We start from the raw sequence: 12,439 nt of genomic DNA on the forward strand, positions 1-12,439 counted from the left end.
TCGTTGGCCTGTTATATAACTTTTCAAAAAAACTGATTATTTCAGTTTTTCATATTGAGTCTACTTAATTTTAGTAGCCCGAGAAACCATGCATCGTGCACATGTTGATGTACTCATGGTACTTTTAGAAAAGGAACACGTGTTTATTTTTACCTTGCCATCTGGAACAATGTCATCAAATATTCCCTCTAAAGATTTCTTTACAGCTTCAGTTCCCTCTCCAAACACCTGCACATACAAAAGTATCATCTTCAGAAGAAACTCGGGCAATGGGGCGAATGAAGCATGGACAATGGACAAGGTTATGAAAGAACATTACAGTAATTTTTCAGATACTCCTACACCAAATCCCAAAGCAAGTAACACATTTATGGTACCAGATTGTGAAAGCCATGTTCCCACACCTTTAACATTCAAACACAAACAAAACAAAAATAAATTGCTTTTAGATCTGGATAATTTATCTCTAAATCTGAAGAAAATAAACTTGCAAAGGAAAATAACTAGATTCATTCACAATAAATGAATTCTGCCTTATATACCTGATCAGGTATTTACAAAGAATAATGTTTACTTTTATTACTTTCTGAAGTAAGACCTGAGAAGATATTTATAGTTTGTTACTGCAACATGGCAGAAATTTTTTTTTTAAATAGAGAACTGCCTATTCTTTGAAATTTAATAATTCCTGCTAACTTAAAGATACCATGAAAACCATAATAGGGTACCAATACCACTAGGTAGTCAATACCCCAACACATGGACACAAGGAATTTTATATATTGGCTCTAAAATAAGCAAGTATCATCAGGATAATTTGGGACATGATTAAGAATAAGCTTTTCTTCCAATGCAAAGGTAGACTACAGAAACATGTACATTTTTTCTCTTTCAAAGTACTGAATCACGAGTAAATTTCTATTAGAATGTTCATGGCTAAGCAGGAAGTTTTTAAAAACTCTTACTTTAAGGGAAAAAAAATCACAAGAATTATTTATAAGACATTACATTGTCCTTTTGATTTTGGGGAAAAAAAAAAACTGAGAACATTCTCTCGAATTTATTTAAATCCAATCCCATATTTCGAGAGCAATGAGCTCCAACAACCTGGGGCCAAAAAAGCAGAACCACATGAACTAAGAACTTTGATCAAACACAAGTCCGACTGGGAGTTCCTGACCCATATGTATAGCAGGTCCGAGTGAATCATCTGTGATGACACAGGATGGAGGCCAAACGACACCCAAGTTTCCCAAAAGGATGGGTGAAACGCTGACTGTTCATATCCTGCTCTTGCTGGCTTACAGAGAACTATCAAAATCTTGTGTGACTGTTCTGATAAGCCACTGACTTTCCAGTTTATTTTTTAGATTCATATAAGAGCAAAGCCCATGGGAGCAAACTCAATGTACTCTCTCCTCCAAGACCACCGAGCAAACTGAAAATCCTTCAGGCTCATAGTCTTCATCTTCTGCTCATCTGGTCTCCTACAGGCTCCCTCTCCACTGCTGGCTGGCCACATCAGCTATGAGGATTGAGCTCCTTTCAAACTTTGCTCTTAAGGGAATCCTCCTATCAAGCCAGCCAAGGTCCTCCCACTCTGTGTAAGGGCACAGTGGGAATGTGTCACACAGGCAGTCTGGTCACGACTTCCCAAATGTTTGAAGCCTCTTATCCATCCAGGAATCAGATATTCTCCTTCTTCCAAAAAAGACTATAAATACTCAGGGTCCTAGAGTCCTTAAAATCTAAGGTGGCCTTGGCTAGTAAAGCAACAAGATCAGTGGGGAGGAACAGGGCCACAGTGTATGGCTACGAGGGGGCCCACACGGCACCCATCCAGGTTGGGCTGAGATCCCCTTCCACCCCTTGTCCCTGAGTAGGAGGGGTCACAGTGGTAAGTGTGCACTCTCAGATTCCTGGCTCCTCATTCCCAAAAGCAGAGAAGTGCCCACTCCATGTCAACCCCAGAAAGTCAAGGGCAAAGAGATAATCCGATCACCCTGACGGCAGCCTTGGAGCCTGCACCACTGACAGCTGAACTAGCCTGTCCTTAGGTGCCCGTTTGGCTTCCTCATCAAGCCCTGCTTTTTTTTTGGCTGAAGACTCAAGATGAATTGTGCACTTTCAGTAGGTCTATAATTAACCACGGTTTGGAGAGGATGCAGGTGGGAGATAGACTAATAGCAGAGTTCAATGTTATGGGTGTACATTATCTATTAAAAGTGTCTCCACGACTAACTTCATGTCAACTAGTTGGTTGTAAGTAGCACTCAGTGTCAGTAAAGGAACAACACACATCCCCCATCAAGGTGGCCACAGAAGCCATCTGCAGGTTTCCTTTCCGTCCACTCTGGAACTTACCTGATTGATGCTGGGGCGTCCCTGCTTCTTTTTGGAGGTAGTGTCCAGACCCCACAGAGAAGAAAACCTGCTCCTTCTCTTGCTAGCAGATCTGGACATGGCCTGAGTACGTCTTCTCACTCCAGTTTCACCTGTCCGGGCTGCCACCTAATGAGAGCAAGGACAAGTGGCATAAGAGATCTGTCAGGATGGCCACTTGTTCCTTGAGGTCCCCACTTAGTCCCTCTTAGCGGTCAGCAATGACCCCCTGCTCAAAGCGTCTATCCACGACTCACACACATGGGAACTTTCAGGCTGTTCATGGATTCAAAATGGAAATGAAAGCTTGGCAGACCCGATCACTCTATGAAATCATCAGCAAAGATATATAAAAGAGTCATAAAATAATATATGCTGTTTCCAAGAACAGATGTCCTTCCGGTCACAGGTTTGAACTACGGCATCCAGTTTAACGAGCCATGCTTTCTACAGAGTCTCCCCAAATGCTACAGAGCTATTTCTGCATTCTAAAGAAAAATGGTGCTGAAGGTCAGCAAAACTAGCAGAAAGACAGCAGACTTTTGGTTCCTGTGATTCCATATTAAATCTCCTCTCTTTAGCTCTCCCAGAATATAAAATTAGGCAAGTGAGATTTGCCCCGCGCCCAGTGCCTGTTGTCTTTTCTCCCTCAGCCAGAGAACCTCAAATCTACTTGAGCACATGACCGGGAAGTCAAACTTGACTTGCTTGCCTTGAACAGGCCACGGCCTTGTGACTAGGCTCCTAGTCAATGGGACATAAGTAGAAAAACTCTTTGCAGCTTCCAGTGATGGTCCTCAAGAGAAGGGGGCTGTCTGTCATCCATGGGGTTATCTAGAATGTCAGGTGCAACTCTTCTCAAGAATGGCAGAATAAGAAAGAAGGGAGCCGTGTTATTGAAGAAGGTGAAGCCACAGTCCCGGTTTCCAGAACTGACATGTTCTATGTTTAGGTGAACAGGAAATAAAATTGGCATCGTTTTTCTTTTTTTAAAGAAGATATTTGTGAGGTACCAGCCACCCAGAGAAACATTTCAGGAGGGAACACCCCAAATTTAAAACTCCCCCTGTGATTATTGATCCAGCGAAATCTCACTGAAGATGCCCTAAAGTCCTTCCAGGCACAACCTCCAGGCTTGACCTTTATCCTACAGGTTGAGAGCAGAGTCCCAGGAACTTCAGGGAACCTCTGCCAACAGGTCTCAGTAGGCCACCCACGGGCTCTCCGTTCAAAGAAGGGCGTGGCGGGAAGTCTAGCGAGTCAGACTTGAATTGAAACCACCCCTCCTTCCCTGCTGGAGGGATCTTGGAACCCACTTGTCTCAATCCCATGGGGGTGGCTCCCACAGGACAGATGCCAGCTGGCAGCAGCTGGGGATGAGACAGCACATTGGCAACCTGGCACGCCTCCCAGGGTCTTCAGATACAGAAAACCCACAAGGAGACGGGCAAGCGGACCCCACGTGTGCTAAAAGCAAGTCAAAACAGCTTCTCTGCTGGGTATGAGGGAGATGTTTTTTGGTCCTAAATGAAAACAGGAAGATTAAGATGTGCAGAGAACTTGTATGTCCCCAGGTTGGCATGTGAAAAGCCCAGATCATGGCATTAGAAACATGGTAGCCAAGACACCAATTCGAGCTTTCATCTCAGTCTAAGATAATTCTGGAAGTGTTCTGGGGAACAAAATTTGCAAAACAAAAAGCACCATTAAATATGGAAAAATTTTCTCTTCCCTATTTTCACCACATTCCATGTTAAAGGTAAACAAAGGTAAACTGAATAAATGGTTCTAAATTTTAAAATTCTAGAGAAAAAAAAAAACCCATTTGGTCTCATGTTTCCGTAACTACTTATAAACAGGAAAATCCAGGTTCAGATTCACATAGGTACTATAGAGTCAACCTCCTGTATCCATGAATTCAATCAACCTCACATTGAAAATACTCAGAAATGCCGGGCATGGTGGCACACACCTGTAATTCCAGTGACTTAGGAGGTTGACGCAGGAGGTTGAAGCAGGAGGATTGCAAATGCAAAGCCAGCCTCAGCAACTTAGCAAGACCCTAAGCAACTTGGTGAGACCCTGTCTCAAAATTTTAAAATAAATAAATAAACAAATAGGGCTGGGACATGGCTCAGTGGTAAAGTGCCCTTGGGTTAAAAAGGGGTGGGGGGAGCAAGAAAGAAACTATTCAGGAAAAATATTTCACCTGCACTAAACATTATGTCTGGACTTTCCTCCTCATTATCATTCCCTAAGTAATCCAGTATGACAATTATTTACATAGCATTTACATTGCAGTAGGTATTATAAGTCATCTAAAGATGATTTAAAGTATATGGGAGAATGGGCAGCAGGTATATGGTAGGTTACACGCAAATACTACACCATTTTTATAAGGGACTTGAGCATTCCCAGATTCTGGAACCTTTCTCGGCAGACACTGAGGGATGACTGTATGAGTATCTGTTATGCTGTTTACTTCCACATATCCATAACTGCATGTACTTATTTCTTATCCAACTCTCCCATATGAACAATTGGAGAGGGCCTCTGTGCTGTTTAATGCTATAACCCTCATCATAAAGACACTAACTGTCCAGGTGCAGTGATGCACACCTGGAATCCCAGCCGCTCAGAAGGCTGAGACAGGAGGGTTGTTCCAAGCCAGCCTCAGCAATTTAACAAGGCCCTAAGCAACTCAGTGAAACCCTGTCTCTAAATAAAAATATAAAAAGGGCTGCGGATGTGGCACAGTGGTTGAGAACCTCGGGGTTCAATCCCCAGTAACAACAACAACAACAAAAAAAGATAGTAACTGACGTGTGCCAGGCAGATGTCAAATGTTGATTGAGGCCAAAAAGCAAGTAGAGGCCAAAGGGCAAGTAGCTTGGTGATGTCCACTAAAAACTAACTCCTCCAACTTTAGGGAACAAAAAAGAGCATGAAGGAGAAATCAAAACCCCTACAGATATTCTGAGTGGCCAGCTGACGATTTAGTCTAGCCTGTTTGAATGTTCCTATAGCAACTCTTCACGACTACCGGAGCCCTGTAAGGGACGTAGAAGAAAGGCTGGCAGAAGAACACTGGACCAGAGCTCAACAGTTTCTCAATGATCTGCCCAGACAAAGGCTCCCTTTGTGGCCAGCACCTGATTACTCTATCATTCAGCTCATCTGTGCAAACAAGAACAATGATAACCTTTTTTTCAAAGAGTACAGCGGGGACCCTTCAGTTAATTACAGCAAATCACTCAGCCTGGAGAGAAGCTGTCCCAGTGAATGGGGCTTCCATTGTAGCTCCAAACCCTCCCCTGGTCCTGTTGCCCTCCCACCCCTTCTCCCACCACCCTAACTTAAAAGAGAAAAAAAAAAAAACACTTCAGGACAAAGGCTAAATTGAAGAATGTTTTGACTGGGGGTGGAGCGGGGAGGGAGATCCCTGGGGTCAGATGACAAAAAGAAGAAGGAAGAAATAAGTGTCCAAAATCTGGACTGAAAAATTCCCTTCCCGGGGAAGCTCCCTAGGAGCTAAGGCAGGGAGCAGGAACAGAGACCCAACAGAGCCACCTAACTGGATCTGTCTCAAGTGAAACTCCTCATGAAAAAGAAAGTTGGCAAGGACACATAAGCACCGGGATTTGTGACACTGGAGCAAGTGGCAAGAAAAAAGGAACAGGGAATTAAATATCTTTCTTTAACATTACTGACAAAAAAAAAAAAAAAAAATCTCACTAACTCTCTTATGCTTAGGCCAAATTTTAATAGCTTGCCACCCAAAGAAAAGGACACACAGGTCACAAACCCTGAGGTGGAGGAAATGAGGTCTTAAGATAAATTACAGAGCAGGAAAACAGTGCCTTTCACTTTGTCCATCTCCTAGAGGTTAGCTCCAATGGCTTGGAAGAAAATAATTAAAGCATACGAGTTTTGGTAGAATGTAAAGTTATTTTCTCCAAATTTCATCAATCCACAGTAAAAGGGACGGAGCTTTGTGGACGCTCTGACACCAGAAGCTCTCAGTAAAAAAACGCTCCCTGGATGAGGACCTTCTGACAAGGAGGTAAAAAAGAATTCTCATCTACTTTTTTTGAAGAACTCAAAGAAACCAATCTAGATCATGCCATAAACTGAGAACTGTTTGCAAGACTTATTCATTATAGCACTTGTACCACTATTGCTTAAAAAAAAAAAAAAAAAAAAAAAAAGATGTAATAGCTACATAGAGAGGAGGTAGGCAGGAAGGCCGAGAGCAGAGCTGTAATTAGCAGAACAAATCAGGATGCCAGTTTTAATAAGTCCAGAAATTGGTTTAAGACTTCTTTAAAAATGTAAATCTACCCCTAATTATCTGAATGATGACGCTAATCTATTTATAAAGAACACAAACGCCTCTGACTGAATTACAGCTCTGAATTCAATTGAGGGTACAGCTGACATGGCAAGACAAGAGCAGCCCAGCTAAGGTTTTCCAAAGCAGTTTCTGGAACCTGAAACTTAACATTTAATTCCATAGCAAATGTACTAAGGTGCAGTACATTTTAAGTGGGTGTCGACTTGGATAGGCTAAAAGCATGTTACTTGCAGTGATTTTTTTTTTCCCCAACAGAAAGGAGCCAATAAAGCTGTTTGCAATTTAGCAACTACATGAAATTACAGATTATAAACACACAACACAACTAGACAATCTGCTGCTCTGGAGGTCACATGAAAGTTCCCTTCCTCAAGCAATAAATATGTTCAGTTAGTACATCACGGAAGTTCTTTGCCTTTCTCCAGCATATCCAGTATTTACGGCCATGGGTGATAAAAATAAATGGAGAATTCCAAAGATATCTGTGCTCAATAATATGATGAATGTGTATATGAATAAGAGAGAGAGAGAAAAAGCCTTTATGCATGAAAGAAAGCCCACCACTCAGCATTTCTATTAGATTCAAATAAGTACGTATTTGGGTTCAAAAGCCAATACTACCTAAAATAACCAATAAATAGTACAGTGGACATCTCCTAAGATAACACCTTCCAGGGTCTGAGGATGAAGCTCAGCAGAAGAGTGTTTGCCCAGCATGAGCAATGCCCTTGGATCAATTCCCAGCAACACACACACACACACACACACACACACACACACACACACACACAGTTTAGGCTGCATCAAGAGAGGCTTAAGTAATAAATTTCTGAATAGGTTCAAATGAAAGTTTGAAAAGGGAGGGCATGTCAGAAATCCACACATAGCAGTAAACTAGCAAAACCCTTGAGACTCCTGTCTGGTCCTGTTTAGGACTAAGCATCCAGATGAACATTTTTTCAAAAATTTATTAGCTTCTACTCACCAGGGCATGAAAAGATGATACAGAAAAGATTCCGAGGCGTCCCATTGCCACTTTCGTTGGTCGACTTGCAAAAGCGAGTAGCCTTTTGGGGTTTGGCAGCTCCCCACCTTGGAGGCTAGCTAAATAACAGCGGAAACGAAATAGGTCCATTTGGAACTGTTCAAGATTTTGCTCCCAAACAAAGATCTACAGTAGTGACAATATGGGAAAAGACAAAGTGAGAAAAAGGGGAAACAAGCATTAACAACTTGATTCTATACAAATCTTACAAATCGACATGTTGTAAAAGTCCTAATTTTAATCCTAAGGGGTAAACGTCAGGTACCTTCAGGTTTAAAATGTGTTTTTTTCTACAAAGACCTATTAGCCACAACTTTAGTATGACAAGCCAGAAAGTATATTATTAGCTGCTCTGTGATTCTCTTACCCTAGATCTCATGTTTAAGGGCATGGGGGGATCTGTCACCTCCAAAATCTAGACTACACACCAAAGATAGGAGTAAAAATGTAGGGACTTGCTTTATCAAGAGGTGGCTTTCCATGAGAGCAAGAGAAGAAAACTGAAGTGAATTAAAGGTCAGAGGCAAAGAGACCAAGAGCTTTAGAAGGAGGTGGGAGGTATTGAGCAGAGGACAGGAGGTGAAATGCAACAGAAGGTCAGAGTCTGGGACATGCACTGCATGGTCCTTCATTTTTCAAAGTGGCAAAAAAAAAAAAAAAAACCCACAAGCCTATGGATGTAATGTTTAAGGAAACTAACACAAGAATAAGTACAGGGTCAGGCAGGTAGTGAAGGCTCTTGATGACAGTCCAGTTAATGAACAATGCTTGATGTCTACTTTTTCACCTCAACTTCAAGTACAGTGCCAATGTACACACATGCTCATGGTGACATGATTCACAACAGCCAAGAGGTGCAAATGGTTCAGATGTCCTTCAGTGGATGGGTGGGTAAAGAAATTGTGTATGCACCATGGAATAATATTTGAGGAAAAAAATGCATTAAATGCTAATGTACACTACCATATGAATCAATCTCTAGAACATTATGCTAAGTGAAAAGAAGCCAGACACAAAATTCACATAGTTTGCAATTCTATTCATATGAAACATCTCCAATAGGCAAATCCATTTACAGAATGTCAGAGGTGGAGGGGAGTAAATGCTTATCAGGTGTGGGGTTTCCTTTTGGAGTAAAAAAAAGTTTGGGAACTAGAAAGAGGAGGTGGTTGCAGAACATCATGCATGTGCTAGCTGCCACTGTTTACTTAAAAATGGTTAATTTATGTTATGTATACTTTATCTTAATATGTGAGTGTGTGTGTGAGTGTGTGTGTGTGTGTGTGTGTGTGTGTGTGTGTGTGTTTCATCCAGTAATAGAAAGAATAGGAGAGAGATGTGAAAGGCATGGGCTGGCTCATGTCATCAACTACTTAAATATTATTTATTCCCATGGTTATTACCTAAGCATTAAGACTAGATTTCAAAGCACCACCAGGTGGCTATCACTGATTTTAAAATATCTGAATATAAGGCAAAAACATCCTTGTTTATTCTACCAAAACTTTCCTTTTTAGCACAAAGTAATACCTATGCCCATATAGCAATTATATACAGTGGCCCTCTTTATCACTGGGCTCCACAACTGTAGAATCAACCATCCATGGATCAAAAAAAACTGCATCTGTAGTGAACATGTACAAACTTTTTTTCTTGTCATTAGTCACTGAATGTTACAGTTACCTACATAATGTAATAATTATCTCATAACATTTACATTGTATTTGGTATCATCCTAATCTGGTGAAGCTTTAAAATTATAAGGGAGGATGTACACCAGTTGCAGGCAAATATGACCCCATGTTATATAAGATACCGGAGCATCTGCAGACTTGGTTATCTCCAGGGATCCTGGAACCAAACCCCCGTGAAGAATGAGGGATGTCTGCACACATTTTTGAAAACACACTTCACCTTTCCAAATTTAGAATTCTCATTTACTCAGGAGCCAGAAACTAGCTCCAAGTCAACCTCTCCAAGTGGGGAAGGAAAGTGCAGACTTTCTAATGACACAGACCCCTAGAATCACATGCCATGGAGGGAGCTGGGAGGTGCCTCTATTAGATTCCTGTCTTCCACTCAATGTAATATTGTTCCCTTTAGCTCATAACAATCAACTGTGAACAAAGGGTGGAGAAAACTGACAGTCACAATAAAGAATTTAGCAGCCTGGATGACAGGCTGACAAGCAGATAACCCAGGACTTTTCATGACTCTGAGGCAGCAAAAAAAAAAAAGAAAGAAAGAAAGAAAAAAAAAATTGTGAGGACCTGAGTTTGCCTGGGTCTACACATGGAAGAACGGTTACCTGATCTAATATAGTTTTCTTCTTCTTTGAGTCTGTGACGGAAGACAGCTGCATCTCGCCCATTTTCTTCATCTTTTCATCCATGTCAATCTTCTGTTCCAGTTTTTTGATCTCCGACTTCAGGAGCCGGAGCGTGTCCTCTTTGTGATGGTGTCTGGCGACGGCGGCTGCGCAGGCAGAGTGGATGGCGGTGATCCAGTTCTCCAGCTCAGTCTGGCTGGTGGTCTGTTTGGGGGAGGGTGCAGGAAGGAAGAGCCACCTCTTAGGACGTGAACAGAAACCAATAGTTCACATCCAGAGAAGCAGCGTTTGTGGCTCAAGGTGTAGGGTCTAGACACCCCACAGGGAGGGCAGACCTGACCTCCTCCTTCAAGGAAGCAATGAAAGTCAGTCTCTGTTCACACCTCCCCACCCCCGCTCTCCAAGGGCCAGTCTTAATGAAGCTGCCATGTCTTCCTACCCAGTGGATTTATGGAACTCACTTGTGCCTGTGCAACTTCTACACAGCTTGGAGACCAGAGGGCAAGATCAGTTTCCAGAGAGGACCAGATGGTTATAAGCCATGGTTGGAGGTCAGGGGACATCACTGCCCATGGTACCACTGTAACTCAAATTCAAAGGCTCTACTCCCGTGTTCAGCATAAAACCAGAGCTGAGGAAGATGCTCAAGGCACCAGAAGCAATACTGTCTTAAGGGGCCCTAGGGAGACATCCTCAAGTAACAGGCACCCAGCAGTGCTATTCAGGAAGAACATTAAGATGTTGGTTGATACCCAGGTGACCTCAAAGTGGGATTTGTGTAAGTCAGGGATGATCTGAAGGGCAAAAGTCAGAACAGTTTTGGAGAGACAGCTCATGCAAAATAACTTAATGATTCTTTAGGAACAATCAATGAATATTTGTGAGGATGTACTAGACCTTTCCAAGTATCTCCTTAAGCATAGAAGTTTAATAATTGCTCAAAAGTTAGCACACCAGAAGTTAGCGCACTTAAATAAAGGTCTGTTTGGCCACTGCAGTACTAAGTAGCCACTAACATTATTATTATTTTTTTTTACCATACTGTTTCAGTTTACTAACTCGTTGGAGAGATGGCTCGCAAATAAAATCCTACTAACAGGACCCCACCAGCTGGTAAGTAACAGAAATTTTAGTTAAGTCATCATTACAGCTATCTGTTTTATTTCTAAATCTCTGCCATTCTGTATTCCACCAAAGAAACAGCATCAAATATTTAAAATGGTGTCTAGCAATAAAGCCACCTCATATTGGACAAACCTAAATAATCCAGCAATGATTATGTTAATTTAAAAAAAAAGATTCGCCAGTGGATAAAGAAATTTCAATCATCTAGACACTATCACAAAGGAAGAGCGGAAGAACCGGCTGACAAAGCAAATGGAAGCACTTTGTGAGGACAGAGTGGGAGTACATGAAGACACTGGGAGCCATAGGTAAACACCTTCAGGTTGAGAAATCTAGGGGTGGGGGCGGGGACGCATGTCTACACATGAGTCTCATCTTTAACTATTAAATTTGCTTCAAGTTTTTAATACTTATATTCTCTTTAAGGTCATCATCTTACACCTTTTTCTTACATATCACTTTGAAATGACACATGAAAAACAGAGTCCAAACCATCCCACATACAATGAAACTACCCAGCTTGCTCCTGCCTGGGACCATGCACCATGTTTGACCTTAGGAACTTTTAGCATCTCAGCATGAAGCAGGTATTTTGTTAAGTGGGATTATTTTTCTCCACTTTTTTGTTTTGTTGTTGTTTTAGGGGGAAGAAACAGCTCAGATGGAAAAATAATTGACGGAGATGATTTTCTAAAAAACAAGAAAAAACTAAAATCTTTCCACATTGGCCAAGATCTGAAGCAACCAGAAGCCTTATGTTCTGCTGGTTACAGAGTAAGTGGGTACAAGGGCTTTGCAAAACTGTTGGGCGTAATCTGCTACAGTTGAATATATGGACACCTTGTGACCCAGAAAATGCACTTGGCATAAACACCCAAAAAAAACATTTTCACATGCTCACAAGAATTAATGCAATCAGAATATGCATAGTAATCATTTATAAAGGGCAAAACTAGAAAGTGTCCAGTTGTCCATCCACAGAACAGATGAAAATGTGGTACAATCACACAATGGAATTCTGCATGGCACTGAAAATGAAAATCCATAACCACCTACTGGTATAAGGAGAAAGCTCACGTACGTAACACTGAGAAAAGGAAGCCAGACATGCTGGAGTATGGACTATAGGATTCTATCTGTATACAGTACAGACACAGGCAAAAGCAGATACACGTTTCCATGAGTGTAGGACATGGTGTGCTGA

At 41.7% G+C, this 12,439-nt stretch overlaps 1 protein-coding gene across 1 annotated transcript in view; it reads right to left on the reverse strand.

Moving 5' to 3' along the window:
- Nucleotides 1-12,439, reverse strand: part of Tiam1 (TIAM Rac1 associated GEF 1) — a 131,281-nt gene that overhangs the window by 80,135 nt on the left and 38,707 nt on the right. Inside the window, exons 5-8 of the mRNA XM_026393553.2 lie at nt 10,090-10,314; nt 7,722-7,907; nt 2,365-2,511; nt 154-228 (exon numbers count right to left, since the gene is read on the reverse strand). Of these exons, the coding sequence (XP_026249338.1) occupies nt 154-228; nt 2,365-2,511; nt 7,722-7,907; nt 10,090-10,314 (633 nt within the window). The remainder of the gene's footprint in view (nt 1-153; nt 229-2,364; nt 2,512-7,721; nt 7,908-10,089; nt 10,315-12,439) is intronic.

This window comes from Urocitellus parryii, chromosome 2 (genome assembly GCF_045843805.1).
Source record: "Urocitellus parryii isolate mUroPar1 chromosome 2, mUroPar1.hap1, whole genome shotgun sequence".
NCBI lineage: Eukaryota > Metazoa > Chordata > Mammalia > Rodentia > Sciuridae > Urocitellus > Urocitellus parryii.